Source organism: Falco naumanni, chromosome 7, assembly GCF_017639655.2.
Source record: "Falco naumanni isolate bFalNau1 chromosome 7, bFalNau1.pat, whole genome shotgun sequence".
Classification (NCBI taxonomy): Eukaryota; Metazoa; Chordata; class Aves; order Falconiformes; family Falconidae; genus Falco; species Falco naumanni.
This window is the reverse complement of record NC_054060.1, coordinates 54,800,582-54,814,711: the sequence shown is the minus strand read 5'-3', so window position 1 is coordinate 54,814,711 and position 14,130 is coordinate 54,800,582. Positions and strand designations below refer to the sequence as shown.

At 34.1% G+C, this 14,130-nt stretch overlaps 1 protein-coding gene across 1 annotated transcript in view; it reads left to right on the top strand.

The window, feature by feature from the left end:
* RYR3 (ryanodine receptor 3) overlaps nucleotides 1-14,130 on the top strand; it is a 234,903-nt gene that overhangs the window by 67,656 nt on the left and 153,117 nt on the right. The window contains exons 12-14 of the mRNA XM_040601263.1: nucleotides 5,781-5,954; nucleotides 9,662-9,783; nucleotides 13,282-13,450. Of these exons, the coding sequence (XP_040457197.1) occupies nucleotides 5,781-5,954; nucleotides 9,662-9,783; nucleotides 13,282-13,450 (465 nt within the window). The remainder of the gene's footprint in view (nucleotides 1-5,780; nucleotides 5,955-9,661; nucleotides 9,784-13,281; nucleotides 13,451-14,130) is intronic.

The window sequence follows — 14,130 nt, the reverse complement described above, 5'->3', positions numbered from 1 at the left end:
CTAATACTATGTGAGATACACTGGTTTACCATGAATGCTTTAATCATTATAGAAACATTTTAGTTGGACAGAATCTCATTAGGATTTTATTTGTTCCAGCTCTGTTTGTTACAACTGAATTCAATTGAGTTCAGCTCAGTTGAGCAAAATTTTGCCCTTCCTATTCTTTGTGCAGTGTGTTCGTAGGTGAACTGCAAGGAAACTGTAGTCAGCAATTTCTAAACCATAAGTTTTCAAGCTGTGCTCTTTAGTGAGATGCTAATGGCATGTTAGTAGCCTTTTCATAATTTCCAGCTGAGAAAAAAAGTACCAGTGACAGAGAATGAGGAAAGATTATGGAGACAGGCAAAATCAACGATTTTTTCTGGAAAAGTGAAAGGTTTTCACACCAAAGATGATGAAAAGTTTTTATGTGCTTTCATGATATTACTTATAGATAGTTGCCATAGCTGGTAAAATACAGTTTTTTAAGTATGAGAAGTTACATGTACCATGTAATTCTGAACTCTGTATGGTCCCTGAAGGGCAGTGAAAATGAATCTTTAAAACTAGATATAGGGTCTTGACAGATGCCAGACTTCTGTTAGTATAATAAAGCAAATTTCAGCATGTTTAAAGTAACAATGTTTATTTTATTAGTGTGACTGCATACAGTATGCTGAGAATTTTTATTTTAACCAACCAAAATAATTAAAAAACTATAAGGAAATATTCTTAGATTGCTAGATGCTCACCAAATAGTTTCTGGTCCTTTCTTCAGTGTAAAGGCTATGCAGTGTAGATTGTATGTATGATGTTGTGCAGGGGCATTTATTACAGCTGTAATTTTTTCCTGGTTTTGGTAAACCATGGCACACTGGTAAGGATGGTAAGTATGCCAGGAATGCCGCGGTTACTGGTTTAAAATTGTGATCCAGTTCCTATAATGTACTCACTGCCTAATTGGACATCAACTGTCCTATAATTTCTTGATATTTTAATCTATGAATAGAAATGTATAAATTTTTAGTATATAAATTTTATGTTTATGTTTGCATACTCATAAATATTTTGTTACATTGAATAAACGTACCCTATTGTCTTACTCTTTTTGTTGAGGTGTGCCTCAATGGCACATTACTGAAATTTGTTACAATGCCCCAAATGATTAAGGTGAAGTACAGTAGTAAATAATTATGCAAAAGTCAATAATGGCTGTGTAATGCATTTATCCCTTCTTTTGCGTTTGTACATACTGTGGTTGTTAATGTATATTTTTATATGACATACAAGTTCAGTGTCTCATCATCCTAGGATTTGTACTGTCCTATATAGAAAAGAATATTTTTATCTCACAATAGGTTATAAATTTGCTTTTGCCTGTGCCAAGATTAAGAATAGTTGTTTATTGTCTGGGCAGGTGAGAGCTGCACTGGCCCATGGGTAGAGACATTAGTGTTTCCAAAGGTGAGGGGAACAAGCAGTGATAACTCTTCATGAAGAAAGAAAGGTGAGGTTTTTGGAAGTGAATAAACCCCAGAGATTGATCTGGACTGTAATAAGGAAAGGACTCAAAGCCAAGTGCTGATCGCGTACAGATTGAGGGGAAAAAGAACTGTAGAACTAATAGACATATTAGATATATGCAAGTGTGATTATCTTAATTTCTGCACATATATGTATTTGTAAACCTTTTTTTTCCTCTTGTTCATTTTCTCAATGAAGAAATATTTTCATTTGCCTGGACATTATTGTGGCATGAATTAAGGAAATTTCAAGGAAACAGTCTGATACCTTCCTATCCAGCTGTGTACAGATCCTTAAAAATAGGGTGCTGGAATACCTGGCTGTTTATGGCCTCCATTCCTTTAGAATCATAGAATAATTCTGATTGGAAAGGACCTTGGGAAGTCCAGTCCAGCCTTTACATTGCTGTGGAGTATCCAAAAGGAAATAAAACATTTCTCCATTGAGGTATTCTTTCCAGTTTGAAGCCAGCAAAAGGGATTTTGTGGAAACAAGAGATTATCTTTGCCAGTAAGCAGAGCTATGTGGAGTATACCAAATCCCCGAGGCTTCCCAGAAGCCTGTAACACATGACTTCAAGTCTTATTTTTCCAATAGTTGTTACAGAGACCCTCTTGTTGGAAAAGCACACCTTCATCCTCAGTATTGTTACATACCACCTCAGCAGTCTTGTGTGTTCCTTCCTTTCCAGAACCTGTGATTGCATTCATAATGTATTTACTTTCACTGTTCTGGTGCCTTTTCCTAGGTGACACTGGAAATCAAAACATTTATTTAAAAATATAAAATTCAAATTAGAGTTTTCCTTAATATGTCCTTACATAAATAAGAATAGAAGGGAGCTTTTGAAAAAGTGAACAAAAATGCTAAAGAACATTATGGTACTGATATATTGCTTATGCTGTTTTCATTGATATGTATTTACTGCAAAATACTGCAAACTAAGCTTATAAGCATCAGAAACAGGTGGAAAACCCCCAAAGTTGTGCCTTTTGTTGAGTTTAATATGAGGCTTACTTTTAACAAAGTTTTAAAATGTCATCCTTTATATTTTAAGGCAACAGTTCTGTAATGCCTTGTGACCACAGAGACCGCAGTTTCCCTACAGCAGATGGAATCCTGTTTTGAAATGGGATGTTCTCATTCCAGCACAGTACTTGGCTCAGTATACTCTGCTGAGCAGAACCTTGAATCTGCTTATGAATTTCTTGGAGAATAAACAAAGTGAAGAGCAAGAGCATATTTAAAAATATTTGTTTATTTAAAAACTGTTGTAGCCCAGAATTAGTATATGAGATTTTATTTTCATAATGGTATATACAATTGACAATGAAGAAGTTATTGGTGTAGTCTGAATAGGTAACATTCTGACACATTCAAAAGTCACAGATGACTCATGCAGAGGGATTTGATATAGTTTTAATACTACTGCCAGCATGTAGCTATCTTAGGGGCTCAACGTGGCATTAGGATGTCGTAATAGTTTAGTAGTAATCATACAGTTTAATTCTTTTTTGAAATAAGATGATAGGTATTACAAAGTCCTTTACCTACAATTATCTCTAAAAGTTCAAGTATTTATTTGTAAGTTCATATTTTACAATTATTGTTTCCCAGTAGGCACTGCATTTCAAATACAGTATTAAGCAATATTTTCTACTTATTTTACATGGCAGGAGAAAGTAGAAGGTAGAATTAAAATAACTCCTTTTTTTTTTTTTCTTGCCTGCTGGGGTGCAGAAATGTATACAACAAAGTGTACAGAGTGCAGTAAGCCCACTAGCAAGATAGGTAAGCTCAATGTATCAGTCCTCTGGTCTTATATTTGTAGACCTTTTATCTTTTTCTTTTGTTAAATTAGGGTAGCTACGGTAGTACTTTTAATGCATTAATAGTGTGCAACACCGAAAGATACAATTTTAATTACCTCACATAGGTTAGATTTAATAAGAGTACAGCAATTAAGTTGTCTTACCATTCTTAGGTATCTTAAGAGCTTTACATACCCCTAAGAGGTTTTTTCTCTACTATGCTTTTTCAAGATGACTTGTCAAGATGAAAAATCATTGTAAAGACAGTTGGGTTTATTTGTCCTGTTCACATTGCCATTCCTTACCTTCCCTCTATCACGTAGGAATCTATGACTCTGAATTCTCTCATTTTCTAAATCTTGCCCTTCTATTATATTAAATATCTTGTGAAAATTGGTTTTTTTGACAGATTTGCCCCAAGTTCCTTTGTTCATTCCTTTTTTTAAAATTATTTTTTGTTACTGTTATTTTTTTTCTTTGCCATCTTCCAGACTCATGATGTGATTTGTTTTCTTTGACTTGATTCATTCATGACCTGAGGGTGTTAAACTAAGAATAGGTTGTGAACAGAGGATTTTGAAGGAGAAAGTGTTTGGATATTTTGCTGCTAATATATGTACGAATATCTAGATAAGAGATTTCCGCCCCTCCCTTGCCCTGATAATCTTTATCTGACTATACTTTTCAGCTGTTAGAAAATACACCCTCTCTTTGCACACTGCTATCAAATGACTTGGCTGAAATCCTAGAGAAACTGGACAGAGCACAAAGTGCAAAACATCACGAAGAGGAATTTATGCTGTATTGCTTAAAGTGAGAGCAGCCTTCAGTCCCCCAAAATCATTCTAAGGCTTTATTTCTGCAACTTGAAAATTCTTGGTTTTTCTTTACATTTAGTGTTGTTAAAAAGGATGTTTCACACTTTTTTTTTTTCTCAAAAATAGTAACCTAATTTGTATAACTTGTTACCACATTATGATTTCTTTCATTGAAATATTCATTGATGCTTGATTCTTGATGCAGACATAATAACTGAGAAAAATTTTTTATTCTTCAGGTTCCTCTGTAAAACAAAATAATTGCTGACAGTTAATGCAATGGTGCTGTTTTACTGTATTTTTCATTTAATAGCCTCACTGTAAATGTGTATTGAAAGAGTTAATCTTTATCTGTACAGGATAGTGCAGTCCACATCAATATGATGTGACATGATTTCCCTAGTCTTGATATTGTAATGTTATCCCCAAGGAATGCCTTGTAATTTCATTCTGCTTCATCTTGACATTATAATGCTATCTGTTTCAACTAAAATTATTGTTGAAATGTGACAGCTAAATTCCATATAAATGAAAATAGATTAGTATAGTTAAAACAGAACTCCTCTTTACTCCACAGATGTTGAACATTCAGTAAACTGAAATGAAATAAGAAAACCTGATATGCATATAATAATTTAAACCACGTATCAATGTTTAATGTATTTTTTTCTTACTTAGCAACAAATGAACAAATATCTACGCTTAAGTCCATCAACACTTGAAATCATACAACAATGATATAATTGAATTAGTGTAATCACACAATGCACATGCATCCATAATTTGCTATTACAGAATTCATTGCATAATTCTGTTCTTATTCCTGAATTCAATTTTGAAAGGGAAACTATTTTATTTTAAAGAAAAAAATACTGGCTTTTGTGCTGGAGACTTAAAATCCTCTGGTTATGAATGAAGGCTAAAGGAGAAAAAGGTTGGGCTTAAAAATTGTACTGGGTGTTCAAGCCAAGCATCGAGCAATGCCTTTAAAATAAATTTGAAAGGATCCAATTCCTCTTACAAAGAGGATAAATAGAAAATTAAAATTAATGTAAAAAACCCCTTAGAAATGTAAAAGTAAAATAAATGTAAAAGCCAAATTGTACTTGTTTTAAAAATTAGTATTTTCTTCTTTGCTGGTTGTTGCAATACAGAAGCATTATTCCAAGTAAAGTTTTTAACTGTATATACTATTTATAAGCAAAAAATTCTCTAGCATGAAAGTATTTTAAGTAAACTTCAAAACTTCTGTTTTCTTTTTTGTACTTAAGATAAAATTTGAAAATTTTAGTAATTTTGAGTTCTCCATACTTTAATAAACTGAACCTTCAATTACATCAGTGACTCAACTACTGATTAGGTTAGGTTGAATATTTAAGACTTTTTTTGTTATATATCTTTACATGGTAATGCATTTTGCTTGTTTTTTCTGAAATCATGCTTCAGATTTAAAATTATTTTTAATCGGAATCTGACTAATTAATTGGATAGAACAGAAATTATGTGAAATGAAATTTAGCTGCATCTTAACAACATAAGTAGCATAAACATTGTTCAGTGTTAGAATGTGTTTCAATACAGAATGCAATGGTTTATCCTGATCTAGTACAGAGGTTAAATGACAGCTTTTATTTTATCTTCTTAGGAGCTAAAAGAAAAGCAGGATTCCAGTCTTAAACGTGACATTGACGGAATGGGAGTCCCAGAAATAAAGTATGGTGATTCAATCTGTTTTGTCCAACATGTGGCCAGTGCCTTATGGCTGACTTACAAGGCACAAGATGCTAAATCAGCACGTTTAGGTCCCTTGAAAAGAAAGGTAATGTTTGAGGGGTTTTTTGAATACTTGTAAAATGAATGTCAGTTGCATAACAGTTTTTGTCTGTCCTGTTACCATTCTACCAATGTGGCAATTGTGAGTTCAATTGGTTTGTGCTGTTTCATTGAAAATCGTGTGAATGATTCATTCTAAAAAAGGTAACAACTGTGGATATTAACATAACTATTTAACTGAAGAAAAATTTTGCCACTACAAAATGTATTTAGCTGTTTTTCTTGCCTGAAGAAAATAATAATTTGGGCTCAGTTTTTATTTTTGGCACTTAGTAAAATATGGAAATACCTGATCTGAATGGTCAAATCACTTTTTTAAAAATCTAAATTTAAATGTTTAAGGGTATAAACTTGTAAGTTATCTTACATCACTGGTGTTTTAGATTTTTGTAATTGAGTGTATTGTATGAAATGGCAATGAAATTTGTTACTTAAGAAGGCCCTAAGAACTTCTCAAGTTTCATAAGGGATATTAACAAAAAATTTCCGGTCAAAATGTTAGGTGTAATTGTGGTGCGGCATGAAGATCTTTCAGCCTTTTGATTATAGGGTACGAGTATATTCTTCATTAGGGGCATATGACCTGTTATCTCTTCAAATTATGTTTATATTTCATTCAGAATTAAGGGGTTTAGCACTAGATTCGCATAACTGCATCATTACCAAATAATTCTTTGATTTTGTATTTATAGATTTTTTTACAACTTGAATCTATCATTAGAACAAAAAAAAGGAAAAAATGTGTACCCAACCCCTTCACTTCTCAGCAACCTGGCTGGTCAGAGAAATTCTTCTTTGTATGCTAGTCATTCAGTATTTTCTTGATAAGGGTTTTAATCACACAATGATGGCCTCTTCCTTTCCCATGCCAGCATTGGCTATGGGACTCTGTTTACTCAGAGGGTCCAGTTTTACTTCTTGAAGAGTCAATATGCAGATTCTTCCTCTGTATTCAATGAAGAATTTTGCAATAGCTTCCTGTGAAAAGTAGGTTGGTTTTTTTCCGAGTCTTTTGCTCAGCTGCAAGAGACTAAAGGAACTTCCATGACTGCCTGTCAGATTTATTCTCCTTTCAAACTGTATCATTCACATTCAAAGAGTCCAGATCTGTTGTTGCCCCCTTAACCTGGGGAATTCTCTCCTGTTAAGTGCCTTCAAACAAACCCAAACATTCTCACTTCTTGTAATTGATATTCCTGTGGAGGCAAGAAACACGTCCTCTGCAAAATGCAGTATTAGACTATAGTTTTGTAAGCAAGTTTAGATATATACATCCCTTTAAATTTCATATCAAATTTATTTTGTAAAGTGAAAGTGAATTTATAGCTTTATATGCATCCTCCACCATCATTTTCTCAGGAGACTTTTCCCTTTTAGTCACTGTAATCCTTCTTGAGCACTTTTTGTAACATGCTTCAGTAGCTCTGGGAGGATTGAGAAATAGCTTATATTTGCAAGAGGCAAAGGGTGGTTTTTTCACATCACCTAGCTTTTATCACTGATAGTTGCTGCAAACCTGTAGAAAGGAGAAGACAACTATGGAATTAGTTCTGTTAAAAAATTCTAAATGCCAAGTAAAAATTTCCATTGTTTGGCTTTGGTGTAGTTTCTAGTATCTAGTTATCATGCTGTCTTTGCAAGACACAAAAAGGCATAATTTATGAGGCTTCTGTTGCATGATTTCTGCCAGAATTTTTATCTGTTGTATCTCTCTCTGATATCTTGGTAAGCAAGAGTTCAAGACTTTGCCAGGTAGTGATGGTGTTTACATCAAAATTCTATTCAGCATCCCTGCACCATCCCACATGAATGATGGATGCCTGTCTTTTCAGTTTGAGAGCTTGCTTCTTTGCCAGCTATGCCAGCTATGAACTGCAGAGTTCCAGAATGCTAGAGCTCAGTGAAACGTATACTACATGTGGATTCACGTTCTGGGAACCATTGCTCAGGGTGTTCATCAAAACCAACGCTCTGCTGTACCTCAACATGCAAGGCAGTGCCAAATTCCCCTTTATACACAGGGAAGTGGTTTATCTGAGGAGCTGGAGTAGGCAGTGCTGGATGCTTCTGGCCATGATCTGCTTAGTGGAGTTCTAAATAGCACTTTCCTGTTGTTGAGTGTTTTTGGATGATTTTAGTTGAGGTTTTGAGGTGAGGTTTTTTTGGTCAGAGAAAACAGGGAAGATTAGATCCTTCTAAAAGACTTCTCTCTTCCCTCATCTTTTCCATACTTAGGGAGAAGAGTGCATATCTACCTCACAGAGGTGAAGGTGCAATTACGTTGCAAGGAATGGCAGCATTAATATCCTATTTATCAATTTTTTTTATTTCCTGTAGCATTCCTGTAGCTCCAAAATCTGGAGCTACATGCAGTGACCTGAGGAAATATTATCTGATCGTCAAATGTTTTCTTACTAGTTTTGTGATGGGAAGAGCAGTTCTTTAGTTATTGTTTGGTTAAGAGACCCCAGGACTCTTCTTTATGGAAGCAGTGATATTTAAGCTAACAGTCACCCACAGTGTGACTCTACATAAAGAAGTACTTGAACAAAGAGGAATGACCAATATCTAAACCAGTCTGCTTTAAGATAATATTATCAATATTCTCATTCAAAAATGTCTTTCTAGTTTTCTTCAACACCTTTCCATGGATTCTGGGGTCTAGATAAACTCATAAAGTGATGTTTGACTTTTCTAAAAACACTTCCTCAGCACTCTGGAACAGAGTGCATGTGTACTTTGGAGCCTGCCAAATATAAAAACCCATCACTTTCCGGTGTAACTATATACCATTTATGTACAAAAAGGTGTTAGTAAATAACCTTCCCATTTGTGGCAGTAACCCCTTGTATAACATTATTAGTTTCTTTGTTAATTCTGAAGGCACTGAATAGTTACCCAGCTAACTGGAAAGTTAGGGAGCAAATTTTTACTATCTCAGAGCTAAAAATTTACATTTTTCAGTGGAGCATTCGGTAAGTTACTCGTGAGCAAAGAAGCAGGATAACTGGCATTTAATTCTTATACAAGTGCTGGAGGATTTTACTATCTCAAACTGATCAAGACTTGTTTTTGTTGTACCCAAAAATTATGCTTGCTTTTTGAGAAATTGGGTACTTATTTAAAGGGGAAAAATAAAAATCTACCAAGGGATCTCTGTTATTGCTTGAAGTTCATATGATGTTCACATCTGTTTCTGTTAATAATCCAACATAATGTGTAAAAAATAGTTAAATGAGTCAGAATTTACTCACAAATGTTGTTACCCCTTTAGCTGCATTGTCATTTTTTTGTTTTGTAACTCATCCTGATACTTGTCAGTAGTCTTTTCATGTGTGAGTGCGTAGTAAATGATACTTAAGAAAGTGAATATCCTTCTTCCTTGACAGCCAGAATACAGAAAGAATGACATTTTTTGTTTCAGTTGGAAAATATTTGATAAGTGTATATGTTTCATGAACTGCAGGAGAATAAAGGTACATTAAAATGTCTTCTTTAAATAACTTTTGTGTGAGACTGAAAAATTTGTAATTAATTAGTAAACAGGTGTTCAGATAAAGTGATTAACAAATAGTAGCTCAGTATATGCAATTACTGTTTTCAATGCAATAATGAAACAAGTTACAAAATATTGAAAAGTACAAAGGCTTTTAAAGTAATCATTGTGATATTTACATTACTGACTTTCAATAGGTTATATTACACCAAGAAGGCCATATGGATGATGGTCTGACCATACAAAGATGTCAGCATGAGGAATCCCAGGCTGCTCGGATCATTCGCAATACTACAAGCTTATTCAGCCAGTTTATAAGGTAGTTGTTACCACCTTACATACAATCATTTTTTGTTTGCTTGATTTTTGAACTGTTCTGAAATGAGAAGAATTTCTCTAACAGAATCCTTATTCCCTGCTTTCTAGTATTTGTATTTAGAAGCTATTAGCAATATATTTTTACTGACTTCATTTTGTAATTTTGGTAAGTAATGCTATTAAAAGATGAAGTAATACTATAAATAGATGAAATAAAAAGATTATTTATGTGAAATCTAGTACCTTGAAGCCAGAAGCAAATAGGATTATAATTCAGGTTGAAGAAAATATGCTAAATGATCTCAGTGTAACTCCATTAGTAACTATTCTACAGTAGCTAGAACTTCATTATATTCATAAAAGAATTCTTATTTTTCTATTTTTCTTGGTAGACCAAATATTATACCTAACTCTATTCAAGTTTCAGACTGACTGAAAGGAATATTGATGCCTAAGACTGTTCAGATCAAAGCTATGATGGGAAACCATAGTAGCCCCGTCCATGCAAATAAACAGTAGAAGGAAGTAAAAAGATGTCTGGGAGGAGAATAGAAATTTATTGCCTTCAAAATCTGGGCTGAAACATTTTGCCTGTACCTTTTAATCACCCATCCTGTTGATCCTCCTGCTTCTGTCTTACCCCTCTGATCATATCTGGAAGATTTAAAGATCAGAGGAGAGGCAGATTTTTCTGGTGAACTGTGTGCTGTGTAACAGATTATATGCAGTCACGATTATTGTAGAAGGCTAACTGTCAGCTGAGAAGGCAAAAGGAATAACTTCTTAACCTCTCTCTCGGTTAAATTTTATGTGAGATTCCTAAATCTCCTGTTTATTTGCAGTGGAATGGGTTTATGGGTATTCAGTAACATCATATCAGCAGAGACACAGTGACTATGTCTGATTTTAAGTAATAATTCAAGTTGTGATTCTAAGATTTTAGACTAGAATCAATAGAATTACCTTCTGAGTAGTATTTATCTTCCGAATCTTTGTTGTACTAGAGGGCAACACAGTTAGCAATTATATCTCAGTAAGAATTATCCACTAACTGTATAATAGAACTCAAAAACTGATGTGGAAACAGTGATGGCTATATCCACAGATCCAGACACCAAAGCCCTTGGACACCTGGGCATTGTGAAGCATCCAATATGAGTACCCTTAGCATGGAGTCAGTACTACAAAAGCTAGTAGAAAAACTCAGGGAATTTAAACAATTTAATATGACACCAGATTTGCTCTGTCATAATCTTGATTTATGGAGACAGTTATCTAGAGAGCTGTACTTGTTAAGTACCTGCCTAATATCCTTGCTACATGTGTCAACACAATACCTTTCTTTTAATGGAAAAATAGTCTAGGGCAATAGCAGAACAAATGTGTTGGACATGAATATAATTTAAAGCGGTTTATCTAAATTTGTGTGTTGATGACTGAAGAGCCTTTGCATCCTCAGGACATGTTGAATCTTAATGAACCATTGACAAAACGAGCATGAAAAGATACCATAGTTATCACATTTCATCCCTAGTTTTCTTTTGTGGAATCATGCCTGTATGTAAACAATGTTTTATGGAATAGATTTTCTGAATTAAAAATTGGCTTGCTTTCATCATATTAGTGCACTCACTCCAGCTTAAATTTTTCCTGTCATCTTGAAGTATATGTTGTGCTTAAAAAGGCTTAAATTACTGCATTATCATCTGGCTTGTCAATTTGTACAAAACTGTTCAGAAGGTTTTCTGTCACTTACTGGTGTCAAATTAATTTTGACAGACCTTAGTTACCAATAAGTTTGAGACTACACAGAAATAGTTGGAAACGGATTGTTCTGATGAGGGCTTTAGTATTCAGATAGTGAAGAAAAGTATGAAAACTGTCTTACATATGTGGTTGTACTTGACTTTTTGGATAATACCTTAACTAAAATATTTTAAAGTATAATTTTATTATACTATTTCTTTTGTTATCTTTGTTCCCTTTCCCTCATTCTTTAGAGTAAATTGTTCATGACATTTATCTTGCATTACTAAACTTACATGTTAATAGCTCTTTAACAAGCAGCAAGACAAAGATCTTCAGTTCAGTGAAAGTTCCATGTTTCCTTCACTATAGCTCTTCCATACAATATGTTTTTGTCTGAAGGTTTTTAGGGTAAAATATAATCCTGGGTCAATGCATATTCATTTATAATTGCTGAGATCAATGTGTAAGTACACAATTAGATTGGTAAGAATGAATGTAGTACTGAAGAAACTATTTTTCATAGTGCTTGGCAGAAGTTTTAATTATGATGATAAAGTGGTCATCCTCATATTAATGCCTAATAGATGAAAAAATGAAGAAAAATGAGTTTATAATTAAGTTTATTTCCACAGAAACCACCATATGAGACTGTGTTTAAAACATTACTTCTTCAGTATCACAAGGGAATCATAGAATGGTTTGGATTGGAAGGGGCCTTAAAGATCATCCAGTTCCAAGGTTGCTCAAAGCTCCATCCAGCCTGGCTTTGAACACTTCAGGGATGGGACATCTACAGCTTCTCTGGGCAACCTGTGCCAGTGCCTCACCACCCTCACAGTGAAGAATTTCTTTCTTACATCTAATGTAAAGCTACCCGCAGTTTAAAGCCATTCCCCCTTGTCCCATCGCTACATGCCCTTTTAAAACATCCCTCTCCAGCGTTCTTGTAGGCCTTTTTAGGTACTGGAAGGCTGCTCTAAGGTCTCACCAGAGCCTTCTCTTCTCCAGGCTGAACAACCCCTTGTATTTCTTGTGCTGAGGATAGAAAAAACAGAGCCACCTCTGCCAGCAGTCAGCTACTCATAGATTATACTATGTTTATAAGAGTCAGACCTGGAAAAATTAGGTTGTCACCCAAGATTGAGCAAATGCTGGAACAGGAAAGAGACACTATTATACTGACAACTGAGATTCCTTGAAATATTTTGTATTTTTAAATCCCACCCTTCTTTATTTCCTATATAAAGTTGATACAGAAGACCTAATTAATAGTTAGGATTCCTGATATTTTTGTGGCCTTTACCTTGAAGACTGAGGGTGTACAGCCTCAATAATTACTGCTGTTTTAGTCCATCTGCGCATTATGGCTATATCATTAACAGGATTTAAAGTATCTGAACAAAATCATTTACTGTAAGAAAGGACTTTGGTACATCTTTCATCTCAGTTTCAACTTTTTGCTGACTTATACTGTTTCTTCTGATCATTTTTTAAGTGTTTTTAATCACTCTCCCTCTTTACATCAGCACAGAAAGGGGAACATGATTCCACTTCAGGAAGCCCTGACATCTGGACTTCCAAACAATATGTTTGAATGATTTACAATTCACATTAGCTGTTGCTCATATACATATATCATATGTATAGCACAACTTGATTTAGATACCAACAGAAAATAGGCTGCTATGTAATACTGTAAATTTCAGCGGAGAAAATGAATAATGCTGCCAGACTTTCTTGTTTTCTGTAGTGGAAACAACAGAACACTGTCACCCACTGCCCTGCCTATTGAGGAGATGGCTCAGACTCTGCAAGACCTTATTATTTACTTCCAGCTTCCTGAAGAAGACTTGGAACATGAAGATAAGCAAAGCAAGCTTCGGTCACTCAAAAACAGACAAAATCTATTCAAAGAAGAGGTACAGAGAGAGGAATTGTTGCACTACTTAAATTTTAGGTGTATTGTGTCACAAACATTGAGAACATAAATATTGGCATATAGATGCATGCATATGATTTATAATGTAAAGTTCTGTACCTGGTATATATGGATATAGATATAGGCTGTAATGCCACATGATAAATTGCTCTTAGGTATTTTTCACTTCCACACTTAATCACAGGCCACAAGCTCTTTCTTATAAAATTCAGTCCTAATACTTCTCAGCATCTTTAAACAGACGTCATTTTTTAAAAGAAATTATTCTTTTTTTAAAGAAACAAATCTGTTTTCTCTCTATGAAGTTATACATTCTGGATACCCCAAATGAATAATAAAACTTGGATCAATGTTAATGTTATTTCTGATATCTTTCCTGTCACCAGGGTGTGAAACAGGACCTTTTTGTCTCTAGAAACTGGAAGAATGCTAGTTTTAGAGAAGGATATGTATTACATGACTGTAGAATTGTTCTTTTCTGAAAATGGAATTAATACACTTCTGTATAAATAGGAAATATATTTCACTATGTTTTTAGACAAGTTTGGACTGCTTACAGGTTTTCAATACAATTTTAGTCTCCAATCAAACTGAAGATAAGCATCTATTCCGGTATTTGAACTTGTTTGTTTTACAGATATTATTGGATAGTAAAATTTC